The 15,663-nt window shown below is 34.1% G+C and overlaps 1 protein-coding gene across 10 annotated transcripts in view; it reads left to right on the forward strand.

Annotated features, from left to right (window-relative positions):
- The window catches only part of LOC149796142 (protein polybromo-1-like), a 228,871-nt gene that overhangs the window by 206,031 nt on the left and 7,177 nt on the right, over positions 1-15,663 (forward strand). For 8 of the 10 annotated variants that reach the window (XM_089966062.1, XM_089966070.1, XM_089966066.1 and 5 more), the window contains 5 exons: positions 717-912; positions 3,635-3,727; positions 7,265-7,516; positions 11,081-11,189; positions 15,409-15,638. In XM_089966062.1, the coding sequence (XP_089822188.1) occupies positions 717-912; positions 3,635-3,727; positions 7,265-7,516; positions 11,081-11,189; positions 15,409-15,638 (880 nt within the window). The remainder of the gene's footprint in view (positions 1-716; positions 913-3,634; positions 3,728-7,264; positions 7,517-11,080; positions 11,190-15,408; positions 15,639-15,663) is intronic. The other 2 variants (XM_089966068.1, XM_089966069.1) reach the window with 2 other exon arrangements.

The following is a 15,663-nucleotide window of genomic DNA, read 5'->3' on the forward strand; positions in this document are numbered from 1 at the left end:
TACTATAAATAAGAATATTTTAGTGTCATTACACTTTAGCAAAAAATGTAAAATCAACATAATTGCAGTATACAATTTGGTTCATTTGCAGATGGCATAATTTACTTTTTTAATTAAACGTGCTTAAAATTTTCAGATTATTTTATCACTGTAAATAGTCTAGCCTTATTTACAAAACATATATTTCTTATTAAAAATGTTGTACTGTATATACATGCCTACCAGTTGGGTTCAACTGCATAGACCAGAGATGGACAAAATATGGTGCACAGACCAAATCCAGCCCATGACCTGGTTTAATCCATAAAGTTGCATCATATTGTGCGGCTTATAAAATAACTTATCCAGCCCACATCCTGGAAGAAGTTGTCCATTCCTGGCATAGAACCAGATCTGCTATCACCTAATCTACTTGCAGATCTGGGTCAGTGCAGTTTATTTGAGTAGTCAGTAGAACAAACAACATAGATCCTGATCTGCAGGTGCATTGTTTGAATAAGGATCTATGTTGTCTGCAGTTGGACTTGTACATGAGTAGCTATCTTGACTAATGGATTTACAGATTTGAAAAATTGGACATTCCAATAATGTTCCCCATATGAGTCATTTACTTTATTGAGCATTTGTTTGACCAGTATCACTTGACTATTTAATTTTGGGAGAAATAATTACATATGATACATTAAATCAGCTAATTGTTGGCCTTTTTCCCTAAGTGGAGGAACTTGACAAAGGAAGAAAAGGAGAAGTATGAGGAAAAGGCCAAGAAGATAGCAGAGGAACAGCAAGCCAAACAACAGGAAGCAGAGAAAGCATTTAATGAATCCCTTACCAGATCCCAGAGCCCCTGGTCTGACTATGGCCAAAGCATGTCACCTGGACCCTCAGGCCATATGACCCCAAATCAGCAAGGTGAGGGAGTTGTATGTGCATATTGCTATTGTGATAGAGCTGTCTTTTAATTCATGCAGAGGGATCCTAGATTGAATTTAATTGCACTTGACCATCAGAAAAACTGCTTTACTTTCAATGCAGACTAGATGAATTATGGGTGATTTGCTTCTGAATTTGGAAGCAAATCATACAATTTTCAGTATAGTCTGTGAAAATGCTTTTCACATACAATTCATTGGTATTTTAAAAATTGCTTTTCAACATGGAAGAGATATTGTAAATATAAAAAATTTAAAATTTTAAAAATGTAATAAGGTACATCTTTAACTATGCTGAAAGTGTATGGTAAGTTCTGTATTTTCTGAGTGGAAACTGCTTCTTATTGTGAATTGATAATTGTTAATTGATTATTTTTATATTTTCCAGTTAGGAGCCTGTTAGGGACACTGATTTTTTTTTTAGAAGGTTTATCTTAACAAATGAATTCTGGAGAATATTTGTGACTTGAAACAATGGATTTCATTCATTAAAAGTAATACACATTTTTAAAATGTTAACATTCCTCATCATCATCATGCCTGCTGTTGTAGTTGACTGATTTGTTTTATGAATTCATGCTTGCTAGTTTGGCTATTTTTCTTTGTGCTAAAGTGTCATCATACACATAATTATATCATGTGAATGATCTAGCGCTTATTTCTCATCTTAAAACTAATGTGACATTAGAATTCTTGTGAGCGCAAGGGTATCCACCATGCTTTTTTGTATGGAAGTGTTCTCAAGGAGAACTGCACAACAAAATAACATTGTCTCCCACCATCCCAAGCTCCTAACTGCACCTGCAGGAGATGGAGAAAAGTTTGTAAGCCTTCGTGCATATCAGATGACATAATGCATACATGCCAACCATTATGCTTTTGGTGTAATCATTATGCTTTTTTCCACTAAATTATGCCTTACATGTAAATGTATTTGGATTATGCGTTTTCGGTATATCAAATAATTTCACAGATGGATTAGAAAAAGATGAAAAATCGATTCAGATATGAATACATGAACTACATATTACAGCATTCCATTCATAGGCAGCTTCATGCCCCTTGCAGGCAGTGTCGAAAGGATTTTAATATTGGTCATGGTGGTAAAACAAGAAACTTTGAATTAGGTCGTTTGCTAACTCCAGTACTGAGGTAACTTCTTTTTATACAGCAGAACTAAATTGTGGACACGAATTTTGTCAATGCAGATGCATTATTTACTGAGTTCTTAATAAAACATGGACAACCTCTAGTGGTAGAAGACTACATTGGTCCTTTGTTCAGACGGATGTTTCCTGATTCCAAAATTGCAGAAAATATGCATGTGCAAGAACAAAATCATCTAACATTGTTAGGTGTTTAGCAGAAGATACTTCACTTAAAATTGCAGAAGCCATGAAAATTGGATCATTTAGTATTGCAACAGACAGGAGTAGTGATTATGATGTCAAAAAGTTGTACCCAGTCTGTTTAAGAGACTTTGACAACAAAAAGGGCAAAGTCAGAGTGCTCTTCTTTCATTACCAGAACTGACAGTAGATTCCACTGGAGAAAATAATTTTATTTGCTTGAATAAATATAAGTTGGCAGAACTGTATGGAGTTTTCAGCTGATGCTGCATCAGTGATGACTGGAATTCATAAAGAAGTTGTATACTATATTTTGAAAAATGTCTCCATCATTGTTCATATCAGGTTGTCTCTGTTATATGATGCACCATGCTGTTGGAAAGGCTGCTGATAAATTAGAACTCCTGAAGTATCAAGTTGGCACCCTACCTGACAATGTACTTCATGGGGACAGAGTTGATTTTTTCATCTTATTTGCCAGCTAAAAGACACAATAACTGGAAGATATACATTTCCTCCTCTTTGTCAGGTTATGAAAGGAATATTGGTTCTTTACCATTCTAATGCTGACTGTGAGAGATTGTTCAGCATTGTTAACAAAAGTAAAACTGAATTTAGATCCAGGCTCTGTAATAACCCAGCACTTAGTGCTCTTCTGGTGTGCAAAACATTTATAGACTCAGCTGGTGCAAAATGTTTTGAAATGCAATATGAGAGTCTGTTGCTTTTTAAAGGTCAAAGTGTCATACACAAAAACTTGAAGAAGTAATTGATGTTAAAAGTCCAGAGGGGTAAATAATCATTTGTACATATGCTCATTGAATTTTTATCATGTTATATGTGGATTACTCTTTTTCTGCTCAGATTACTCTTTTTGTCCATTGGATTACACTTTTCCTCGCCAGGGGTTGGCATGTATGCATAATGCACATCAATCAACATATGCACATCAATTGACATAATGCGCATCAATTGACATATTCCAATGTTCTCTTAAAGGTCAACATTTTAAGTGGCATGGAAAGAGATGCACAATTCAAATGGACACATAAATGTCAAAAAGTAAAAGGGTTGGCTCACTATCAGACAAAGATATTGGTAATATTGACCAAAATTGTATAAAAATGGGGGTGGGGTTATCATTTTGCATGGATTTACCAGTGGACATATACGATAGTCAAAACGTTTCCATCCCAAAACAAAATATACAAGGGCAAGAATATTACAGCTTTATCTCAACTATTTAATGTTGTGATAATGAGATATATTTTTTGTATGTATGATGGCACAATGTAGTGTGATAGTACCATGTGCTTGTTTGGTTATTATTATTTTTGCTTTGCCACTGTACAGGCTACCAGCAAGGTTATTTCCAATCAGGCAGCTATAATGTTCCCTCACAGCAACCTGGCCAGTACCCTGGTATGACACCAACCCCACAGCAAGGTAATAATTGAATCTGTTTGTTTGCCCTCTGGACCAATAAGATGTTTTCAGAATGACATGTAGCTAAAGCTTATTTTCAATATTTTAAGTACCCGTATAGCAACCTGCTAGCTGGATTTAAGTGTATTATTTGTAAGCCATCCTCATAATGTGCCCATTAAAATGTCATATTAACCTTACTTTCAGATAAGTCAGTTTAAATGCAATTTATATCTGTTGAACCTTTCAATATTATTGTCACATTAAAGCAAGAATCAACAGAAGTCAAATGACAGAGACTAGACTATACAAAACTGAACTAGGAAGTGAAGTAATAAAAGCTTTGAACTTCTTGTCATTTACACCCCATTTTAAACTATTTGTGGTTCCCATGCTACTGGCAAATCTGGAAAAAGACAGGAGAAAGAATGTGTTGTTGTTGAGCATGAAAAATCCTCCAGTTTTGCGAATATTGAACAAAGTCAGGAAAAACTGGCAAGTTTCAGCCACCACTTGATCACTGAAAAAATATATAATTGAGTCATAATTTAACTGATCATGAATTACATTTATCAAGTTCTTTAACAGAATTTCAGAAGTTGATAATTCTTATTTGAGGTACATTTGTTGTATAGATCATTTAGGTGCTTGCCATAAACATTGGTATAGTGAAACCAAGCAGTCAGGTGATTGTATTGTTCAGAATGACTGGTTATCCCAGTGTCAATTCCATATCAGTCTCGTTTCTTAACCAGAAGGAAATAACACCAGTCTTCTGTGCCAACATGTGTGCATTGTGTGATCTCTGTATATTTCAGAGAAAATAATAAAGCTTATATTCCCCAGTGCCCCTTTTCATATGCAAGTTTTTAAAAAAATGTAATTTTTTTGTTTTTCTGTTTGGTAGTTTCCAGTTATTATTTAGCATTATTGTCAACAGTAACCTTCGCCACCACTTCCACCACCCAAACATTACTTTGCAAAGAATTTTACTACAACATCTTGATAAATATGTAGCATTCTACTGGATACTCAGGCAATTTTTGAGGTATTATTGACAATGCATTAATTGTCATAGTCATAGTCATAGTCATTTAAAGTAGATATAAGACACAAGTGTATGAAAAAATAAAATCCAGTCTAGCATTTCATGCAAAAACTTTCTTCATTCCAATATATACACCTTAAACAGTATAAAGTTAACATTTTATTTGATAAATTTAAATGAGTTACATACAGATTCATATGAATCTCAAATGTTATTCTGATGATACTTCTGTGATTTTGTACACACATACATCTAATCCAGATGTTATGGGAGAGTCTTTAAAAAGAAACGTCCTTTGTTTTAAAATGCACATTTTTTTAAGCCAGACTTTTTTATTCTATTTTCAATAAGAGCATACTGAAATTAAATCTTCCTGTTCCCTCAGCACTCAATAATAGTTTTTATGCATGTTGTGACATATCCAGTATATTCTGCCTGGTACATAGATTTACAATCACCTATAATATCCTGACTCATTTGCCATGGCTATTACAGTTTTTGAAACATGGCTAGCAATCACTGGCATCTTTTACGTACTTGTTTTGCCTTCAGTTTTACATTCTTAACATTTTCTTCTTACTTTTCTCATCCTCCGACTGCAAAGTGGGCTTACTGGTTTGTTCATGTCCATTGGTGTGTCCATCTCTATGCAGAATCACCGTGAAACAGAGAAATTTTTTTTCCTCTCTGTTATTATTATTATTATTATATATATATATATGAGGTAAGTAAATTCTGGATGTGTTATCGCCTTTACTGTGTATTGTTTGCTCATAGATGAGTTAATCAGGTAAGTAATCTTTTCTTTTACTTTTCTGCCAATGCAAAGCTGGCTTGTTAAGTACATTTATATTTTAACAAAATAACTTGACATAGATAAATACTTCTAGGCATATGCATGATTATATTTAGATTAAAAAAAATTATATTTTCACTTTGCATGATAAGTTTTGATAGAGTTATTGCATCTTTTTGACTGATTTCATCCTGATTTACTTATGAACATGACTAAACAAGATTTGCTTAGATAAATAATTTTTTTAGGTATAGGCAGATACAAGTTTATAGGTATTTTCTTTATCTTTTGCACAATACCAGCCCGTATACAAGTTCCCTGCTGTCAAAATGCCAGAGACTTCTTTAGTAAAATGACATACATATATTTTGAAATGGCTGCATGTGTTACATAACTCATTTGATAGATGTGAAAAAAATTATAAGTTAACATGTCAGATAATCTGGAATTAACATTTGATAAAATTTCATAAATGCATCAGGTATATACAAATTGGACTAAAGATCATAAAGTTAACACTGCATTTTGTTAAGGAGGCCTATGGCAGAGAAGCCGCATCACTCGAAGACTTTATTGTAATGCTTTATTAAGTAGTCAAATTATTTTCCAATCCATCTTCTGATTTTAAACTAAGCCTGCAACATGCTAAGTGACTTTCAAGTTAAATATTAATAAGGAATGCTTGCTTAAGTTCTTTTGACTGTTTTTAGTGCTGTGAAATATTATGTCTTGTAACACACACACACATACACATACATACACACACACACACATACACAAACACACACACATATACCTGTAAAATTTGACTGTATAAATTCCCAATGTTTTAATAAAGTACAGTGCTCCCTTGATTTCTTGCTCACTGACATACAAGCAGGAAAAGGGTGGGAAGTCAAGGAGACTGAAGTTCCCCCAAGGAGTAATCCCAAATCAGGTGTATCTGGTTTATATGCAGGATTTATCCCCCAGTTGTGGTTGGTGATCAAGGTCAAGTATCAATACTAGAATGAATTATGCTTGATGGATGGCAGATGGTGATGGTGGCAGGTTAAAGTAGGAATTAAAGAAAACAATAATAAGGGCATGACAATTTATTGGCAAAAAGTGAGGTTGGCAAGAGATTAGAGGGTAAAACTTAAGTGTACACTGTCTCTGATGTAATTACTTGAAACATCATTATGTCATAGAAAAGATTAATGCAAATTTGTTGCCATTTTAGATTGTCAACAACATTTTATTACACTGTGTAAAGTACAAAAGTTTATGATCAAACTATTGTGCCAGGTTTGTAATAAAGAAATGTTTGTCTTACAGCACATACATTCATCACATATACACATGTCAAGATATACATATCACATTGCTGATGCAGAATGCCACTTGTTATAGTTTATGAATGACATTTTCTTTCTCAGTTTGTATTATGCTTTGATATTGTTGTGATCATTCAGCCTTTTCATTTTTCAGAGAGTAGCAGCCTTTGAGATTGCCATCCACATTTTAAGTGTTATTTATTTTTGACACATTTTGACCTATTCATTGCTGATACATTGCTTTTAGCTGTGAATTTTTAATATAAACATGCCTCTTAAGAAACAATGAAAAGGCTGAGTTTTTAGCATTTCTCCTTTTACCTATAGTGTTTAAAATTGTTTTATTTTTTAATTTGCTGCATGTTGACCATGGCAATGCTTGTTGTTTTGTTTGGAAGGTATGACCCCCAATGGTGTGCCTGTACCCCCTTACATGGCTCGAGGATCACCTGGAATGCCACCACACATGCAGCAACAACAGCCACCCGGAACACCGGCTTCCCAGCGCCCTTTCATGTCACCATATCATGGAGGTCTCCCTCGACAATCAGGGGGTGCCCCAGGGCAATATCAGGGTATGCCTCCTCCTGGCCAGACCCCGCAGTCATTTGGGGCCTCAAGTCCCCCTAGTGGGATGCCAGTACACTCGGGTATGCATGATAATTCCAACCCTCACCCAGGCTTGCTGTGTTGTCAGCCCACTAACTCTCACCTGCTACTAATACCACTAAGCATACTTCAAGATGGGGTCTACACTAAAAGGGCATCTTCTTATTACCTATATAGTGAGATGATATGGAAACAACAATTTGGTGACCCGTGTATAATAATGGTCATCATATCCAGCAAAAATATCAAAGTTCTTCTCATCTCATAGTTGTAAAAAACTCAGTATTTCAGTTAGAAACAGATGGAAAAGTATTTTAAATCCTCCATGTTTCACATATGTATATACATGGATAGGTAGAATGATGCATTGGTAGCCACCAAGATAAACAAGAGAATGGTCAATAGCCACTAGTCATTTGAATGGTTGAATGTAAATATAGTTCCCTTAGGTTTTTGAGGATGCAGATTTATGTTTCCATGTTTACCAGCTGCTTCAGGTATTTTTTTGCTACAGTTTTGCTAAAGATCTCAGAATAGATGGACAGACATGACTAGTTCGTTGTCGTTTTGGTATCAGCTTGTGCCATTGTCATTTTGGTATCAGAACCTGTGCTTTGTATTTCTGTTTCAAACCATCACAAAATTACGAGTGCTAAAGCCTTATCTTGGCTCTCAGACCGCTACTGTTGTGGCATATTAGTATATTGGTATCTTAACTGAATATTGTAGAAAAATTGACTTTGCAAAAACAATTATAAAGACAGTAGAACTCTAAGCAGCAGGTTTTGTTCAAAGTGACTAAAATGACAAATGCACTTTTAAATGCATTCAATATATTTAAAACAATTTGATTTTAAGCATTTAGTCCAAAGTTGCCAGCATATTGCTCCTGCTAGAAGCACAGTCCTTGTTTTATAAGAATGCATTCAGTCATTGACAGCAGTACTATAAGTAAATGTTTTGATGTTTCAACTATGTTTGATATTACTTGATGACACTATTTGATCTTTGTAATAATGCTTACTCTGACAGCAATATCAAATATACAATATGTCTTTTGCCTGAAAGTCACAGTTAATGTGTTTTGATCAATAAGATTTCATTGAGTGTCACAAGTTTGTGCTGTGGTATTTTCAGAATGAATTCTAAACATACACAGTTTGTCTCATCCTGAAGTAAAATAAGCAGTTGATTAAATTCGTATCTAGGCTCTAAGATACTAAACCTGTTATTTAACCCATTGGTATTCACATATCCATTCTACAGATTGCCTGAATTAATGTTCATATTTCTGATCTACAGATTGCTTGAATTAATGTTCACATTTTACTTTGATACTGGATCAAGATTTGCAATATGGAGGTGTCTGGTGTTAGTTTAAATTAAATTTGTTCATTTGGCATATACTTGCACCTGGCTTGTGTTGTTTTATTTTTTCAATCCCTTCCTGATAAAGGGAGAGGAGTGATATAGCAATAGTGATGGCTATTAACAATGGTTTCTGAAACATAACTTTAGTATTGTTTTTCCCCCTCAGATCTCAAATATATATATATATATATATATATATATATATATATATATATATATATATATATATATATATATTTCTGTAATGATAAATTTCCTTGGCCTGAAATTTTGTTCAATCCTTGCATATAGACTATAAATGGATAAGGCAAATCTTATTTATTGTAGCAGAAGAAGATAAAGGGTCAAGATTCCTGGAGCATAAATTTAATAGGGGTGGTTTTTTTTGTTTCTGCTTAATAAGTGAAGTTTCCTAAATCCATTTTTCATCAGCTTTCTTCACACCTCACTTTTGGAATTTTAAACTCAAAAGTGGGTTACAGGAGCACAAGTAGGGTCACATGTCAATCCAGTTTCCTCAATTTTCCTGAACCCAGTTTTGATTAACTTACAATTAGCATTTGGCATATGGAAGGACAGAGCTCTGATTGAGTCTGTTGAATAAAACGGAGGTTAAGGTTACTGGACATGAAACTGCATTCTTGGTTATGTTTATTAGGCAGCTATGCATACCAACATCCAGACAGGGGCTGCTTCCCATTGCAAATGGCATCAGCAATTTAAAGATAAGATTGATGAACTATTTCCCTTAAAAGTTAAGACGAGTTTATTTCCTCAAAGGAGGATTATATGGGTACAGAGGATTTCCCTTGAAACTTTGGACAAGTTTATTTCCTCAAGGGACAATAGTATGGATAAGAGGATTGCCACTTAAAACTTAAGGTACAAGTTTATTTCCTCAAAAGATGATTGTATGGTATGGGGATTTCACTAAAATGTTTCTTACAAGATGTAGTTAGTACTTATTGACAGTTGTCCAGTATAACAAGTAGCACATAAAGACAAGAATAAAATGAGGAATCAACAGATTCAGCAAATTCCCTTTTGTCAATAGATCAGTTTCCTTGAGAGTCTTTGTTTCAAACTTTATAGCTGTACACATGCAAGTACAGAGAGCTTTACATTTTATGGAGGGTATAAAATTTCAGACCTTTTAGGTGTCTGGAGTGCTGATTTTGACATGGTTTATGCATAGCAATATTAGTTCAAATCATTGTGGTCATGCTGATTTGACTTATAATTGTTAATTTTACATTTGTAATAGCTACGGTCAGTTTCAGGATCAGCCGGTCTTTTGATGTCTGTTTTAAATTCACTGATGCTTATGATTTTAAAGTAGACATAACATAATCCCACCCATGCAAATTCTAAAGTTTGCCTATACAAGAGAAAATCTGATCAAGACAGCATATATGCAGAACTATTAACTACTGTAATAAAAGTGGCCTTTAATCCAGATATTGGGTATTTTCGTTGTGCTGTTTGGTAAGAGGCAAGTATGTAATACTTTTCAGATTAATTTTCAAATTTTGATACCTATTGTACTTCACGTGTTGTATGTTTTCTACAAACTTGCACAAAGCTTTCATCCTTGCAAACTAACCCAGTAAATCATCTCTCAATCCTATTCATTTCATTTCTTTATGGAATTTAATGTTATCACTTTTTTACACTAACATCTTTTATCGAAAGTTTTTGTTGAATTTTTTCCACAAATCAGATTTGAACTTTTGACATTTGTGGAGAGTGGAAATGTGGAATGAATATTTTGATGAAGACAAGTTATTGTAAGATGACTTTTCAGTCCCATTTTGCATCATAAGCCAATGATTATGCTAACTACTTGCATAATTCATTCATTGTTCATCGATTTAAACAGTTGGGATTCTCAGCATTGCATCTTTAATATTTTTGTTCATTAAGGCATCTCAGTTTGCTATTTTGTATTGATTGCAAAGTATAGTTTTGATCATATTATTTGGGCTATTCCATAATTTAATTTTCTTGTGAGTCGGAATTGTGCTGCTGCATGCAGAAGAATGATTTCTGTACCATTGTATACATGCATGATGCTGTTGTTCATGTCCTAATGTATGTTATCAAAAAGTTGCATGGTGTGTTGAAACAAGCAAACATGCATTGATCTATCATTGAACATTAGTAGAATAAAAACAATTTGCATTTGGCTACAAATATGTTCAGTGGACTGATTAATTTATTGTTTTTCTGTCCAGTTCCCCAACAGATGGCACCACCTCCACCACCACCCAGACCACCATCACCAATGTTTGTAAGTGTTCCTCCCAGAACACAGAGGTTACTGCATTCAGAGGCATATTTGAAGTAAGTCAATAGTGAATGTCTAAATCAACAATGATCATCAAGTAGTTGTAGCTTTAAAGTTCAACAATTTCCTTCTGATACTTCCTGAAAATGATACTAGTCTTCGGTAGCAACTATATTTGGTCATAAACTCTTAGAGCAGCAAACTTCATCTTTTGAAATCATTCTACCTCCCAGTTTAGACTGCTTGATTGATCTGAACTGGAAGGTTTCACCATATTTCATATATACACTGTACGTAAATGGAAGTTCGTGTTTATCTGATAATATTTTGCTGTGCATACTGTAATTCTAAGAATTATCATCAATGGATTTTCAAAAATGTCACAGGTATCATTTTTAAAACCTCCCACACTCTAAAGTTGTTCAAAGGCACCATAAAAATGGCCCATAATATATAGGTGAGGTCATTTTTACTCAGTAATATGTTCCAAGAAGGCTGTAAGAATAATGTTTAACAATGCAACAATAAGGTATTTAATAATGGGAAACCATAAAATAATGGTTCTCATTAGCCATAAGTTAACATTTAGTGAAATGCATATAGTAGCAATAAAAAAACAAAATACTACAAGTAATGAAACAGTAATATCACAGATATACTTTTAAATTATTTTTTCTGTCAAATATTTATTAATTAACCCCATAGTTTAAACCAGGGGTGTCAAACTCAATCGCTCAGCGGGCCAAAACTCAAATCACACGTAAGGTTACGGGCCGAACAGGATAAACATTCAGTAAGCGGAAAATTAAACCTTTTTTAAACATTAATATAAATTAAAACAGAAAAAAGTTTTAATAATAAAAAACTTTCGCTCTTATGCCAATTTGTCAGAGCTGGATGTTTGGCAAGGCTGCTAATTAGGGAATTTGATTTGCACTTTATATCGCAGGGCCATTAAAAAATATTTTTGCCTAAAATTCTCTCTCGGGCCAGATATAATTGTACGCCGGGCCTGATGTGTCCCGCGGGCCTTGAGTTTGACACGTGTGGTTTAAACCATTCAGTGGCTTGAATGATCTACAATTACAATTTTTAAATATGTTTTTCTCAGAACAGATTTCATTTTAGTATATAATCTCAACTGTCAAGGAGCAGTAAAGTAGTATTTCCCAAAATATGGCTTGATGCTAGCTGCTTTTAATCACTTGAACTGAACTAATTATTATAGTAATTAGCCAGATTTGGTTTCATATTTGTATGCATACACAGATACGCCAATCAATCCAGATTTTGTTAAATTATAAATTTGTAGTAAAAATTCTGCATTCTGGATTGCATTGATGAAATTCCTGGAGAACAAAATTGTAAATTGTATAGGATACAGTTTTCTTTGTAGATAGGTAGAGTGGAAAGAACTTTACCACTAGTATGACAGACAGGGATATAGAATGTAATTTCCCGATGTAAAAGCAAGATGTACAAGACAAGAAAGCAGTCATTTAGACTCTAACTAGGTGCAAGATGGTGGCAGAGATGAAGATAAAAACAAGATGCAGATAGTTTGTGAGGATTAATGTTGTTGGTTATTGTTTTGGTAACAAATGTTTAAGAAATTCAAGGTTCAAGAAGTAATGGAATTTATTATATACCTATAAATTTTCTACCCAAGAAAGAGCCAGAATTTTACCAACAAATTCCAAAAGTAGGAAAATTTTGTTGTTTTCCGATCTTGTATTACCATACTCTCATTGAGGCTGGAACTCCTTTTTCTTTGAGATATGGTTACAGCTGAACAATCAAGAATAACTGTCACATCTTCACTTGACATACAAATGGAAATGAGTAGCATTCTGTATAACAAACCTGTATCATCATGTTCCAGCAATTTTTCCAGTCTTGTTCTAAATAACTGTCAGAATAATGTTGTAATTTCCATGCCAAGCCCCTAGTTGAGCCAGTCACAATATCTTGCTAGCAATAGTTCAGATGCTGTCAGTCATGCCTCGGATAAAAACTTTCCTAGTTATTCAGCTGGTGAAATCTATAAAACTGCACAATATCGGTAAATCACATAAATAGGTCTGCTTCCCACATGCATTGAAGAACTCGTGTTGTTAACAGTGATAGTAGTGAAAATGAGTAGTTACATTTATTAGTTAGCCCACAACTCTTGTAAAGAGTATTCTGATTGGTCAAAAGTTTAAATTCATCCAGTGAATATTCGTGTAATGGAAACTGATGGCAATGGAAAGAAGAAGCATGCTTGCAAAAGTGGCGTCCTGAGTTGTTGAGAGAGACCATGACACGCGAAGTTTAGATAAAGGTTTAAAAAATGTAAGGAAATGGGAATGGCTGGAGCAAAAAGTTGATGGAAATTTAGTTTGTCAGTTTATAAGAAAACTGAACACTAGAGGACTGGCATTTTGCGACCTCTGCTCTATGTTAATCACAGTTGGAAGAGTTTGGAATGGCACCTACAAAAGAAGCTGCAGAAGGCATCTGGAAAAAGTGCATTTAATTACTATAAGAAGAAAGATTTCCTGCATGAGAGAACAGATGTAGCTCTCTGTCAGAATATGCATACTGCATGTTGCCAGTACAAGCAGCAGCTTGATAGGAAAAAGGCTGTCATCGAGAAGGAAAAGAAACAATTGCACATTGAGCCAAAAAAGTCAGTCAAAAAGGAAGACTCAACAAATATTTGCCAAAGCCGCAAAAAGAGCTCAACTGGAACATCAACAGGTTGTGTCCATTGGAGAAAAAGACAAGTGAATGGATGGGATTATTTGTATATAGTTGACGTTTATTTTACAGATTTTTTATGAAAAGAGAGAAGTATAATATATTTGCTGCAAAATTTGAGAAATTGTGACTTAATTATGATGTCAACACTGACATGCACGTGAAATAACTTAAGCACCAATAGTATTGGAGAACAAATTCATGTGACAAAAAATATTGTGAAATTATTCAAGTTGAAAATTTTTGGTAAGTTTGTTAGTTTTTCAATGATTATTTTTTTATATATTATGATCATAAGTTGCACCTGGAGCAGTTTTTTATGATTGTAATATGCATTTTTGACCGGGAGCCTTCGGCAACCTAGACACCAGGATCAAGGAGGCTACCCCTCAAGACCACATTGGAGGAGGACTCCCAAACCCCCTTTAAAAATATTCAGCTTTTTTTGTGGAATACCAAAATCATGCCTGTAATGAGCACTTTCTGTCACCACTGAACAGTCCAAACAAATGTTTTTCCTCTAAAAAATTATCTAAGTACAACATAAAAATAGGTCTGCAGACTTACATCAGGAACACTAGAAGTGTGAATGACTCCAGAATTGGAATGAAACTAAATGCTTAACTTTATCCTTATATACACCACAAATTGTGACTGTGTTTCAAAATGGACCCCATATGACAACATACACTATTAATTTACAACATACTGAGTCACTTCATATTAAATATACATGACATCATGCAACCAATGGAGAAGCCACAAAATTCTTCTTGAAATTTCCATATCCCATCAGTCACTGAGAAACTGCACCATTTTAAGTCTTATTGTTATGATTATTGTTACTAATTGTCAACACGTAGGTGAACAACTATCTATAGATTCTATGTGATTTGTGTTTTCAACAGAGCCAAATTACACTCACAATTTATAACAAAAAATATTCTATGCAGTTTTTGTACATGAATAAAAATTATGAAAATTAAAAAAAATCATATCCCAGAAGTTACAGAAAATATAGATATACATAAATTAAAAAAATTCAGTACTGTTTTGGGATTATATTAATTTATCTAAAAATTTAATAATATAATAAAACAGTATTGTTATCATAGTAATTCAGTCTTGATTGCTTGATCATGTTATGTTGTCATACTTTAAATCTGAATCAGGACTCTGCTTTTTGTCATGTAATGTTGTGGATTTTCTGATGCCAACAGCTCAATGTGATCTGACAATCAAGATTGCATTACTGTGATGATAATAAATAAGTTATTCACCATTTATAACAGGACTTTCTTACTGTGTACAGGTATGTACAGGCTTATAGGAAAGTGGTTTTGCTGTTTAATTTTGTTGCTTTTAATGAACATATTTATTCCAGATGGACTGCTAGATTCTACAAAATGTATGCTTGGATTCCACATTTATCTGCTTGTGATGCATGAAACATGCTTTGGATATGATTTTGACCCATTCTACACAATGCCTGCTTTGCCTATAATTGTATATCTCATCAATATTTTTATTCAGGTACATTGAAGGCCTTAATGCTGACAGTCACTATATAAGTGACTGGGATAAAAACCTGGCTGCAACACAAGAAAACACTCAGACTCCAGATGAGAGTCGTCTGCCTGGACAGTGGCTGGCACAGGGAGCTGGTTATCATGGCAATGTGACCAATGCTTTATGGGCCCTTAGGGATTTGATGCTGAAGGACACTCTAAATATTACCCGAACCCTTCCATTTGAGGCATTATGTAAGTATAATCATACTTGTGATGT

Source organism: Sinohyriopsis cumingii, chromosome 7, assembly GCF_028554795.1.
Source record: "Sinohyriopsis cumingii isolate HCF-2022 chromosome 7, ASM2855479v2, whole genome shotgun sequence".
NCBI classification, from domain to species: Eukaryota; Metazoa; Mollusca; class Bivalvia; order Unionida; family Unionidae; genus Sinohyriopsis; species Sinohyriopsis cumingii.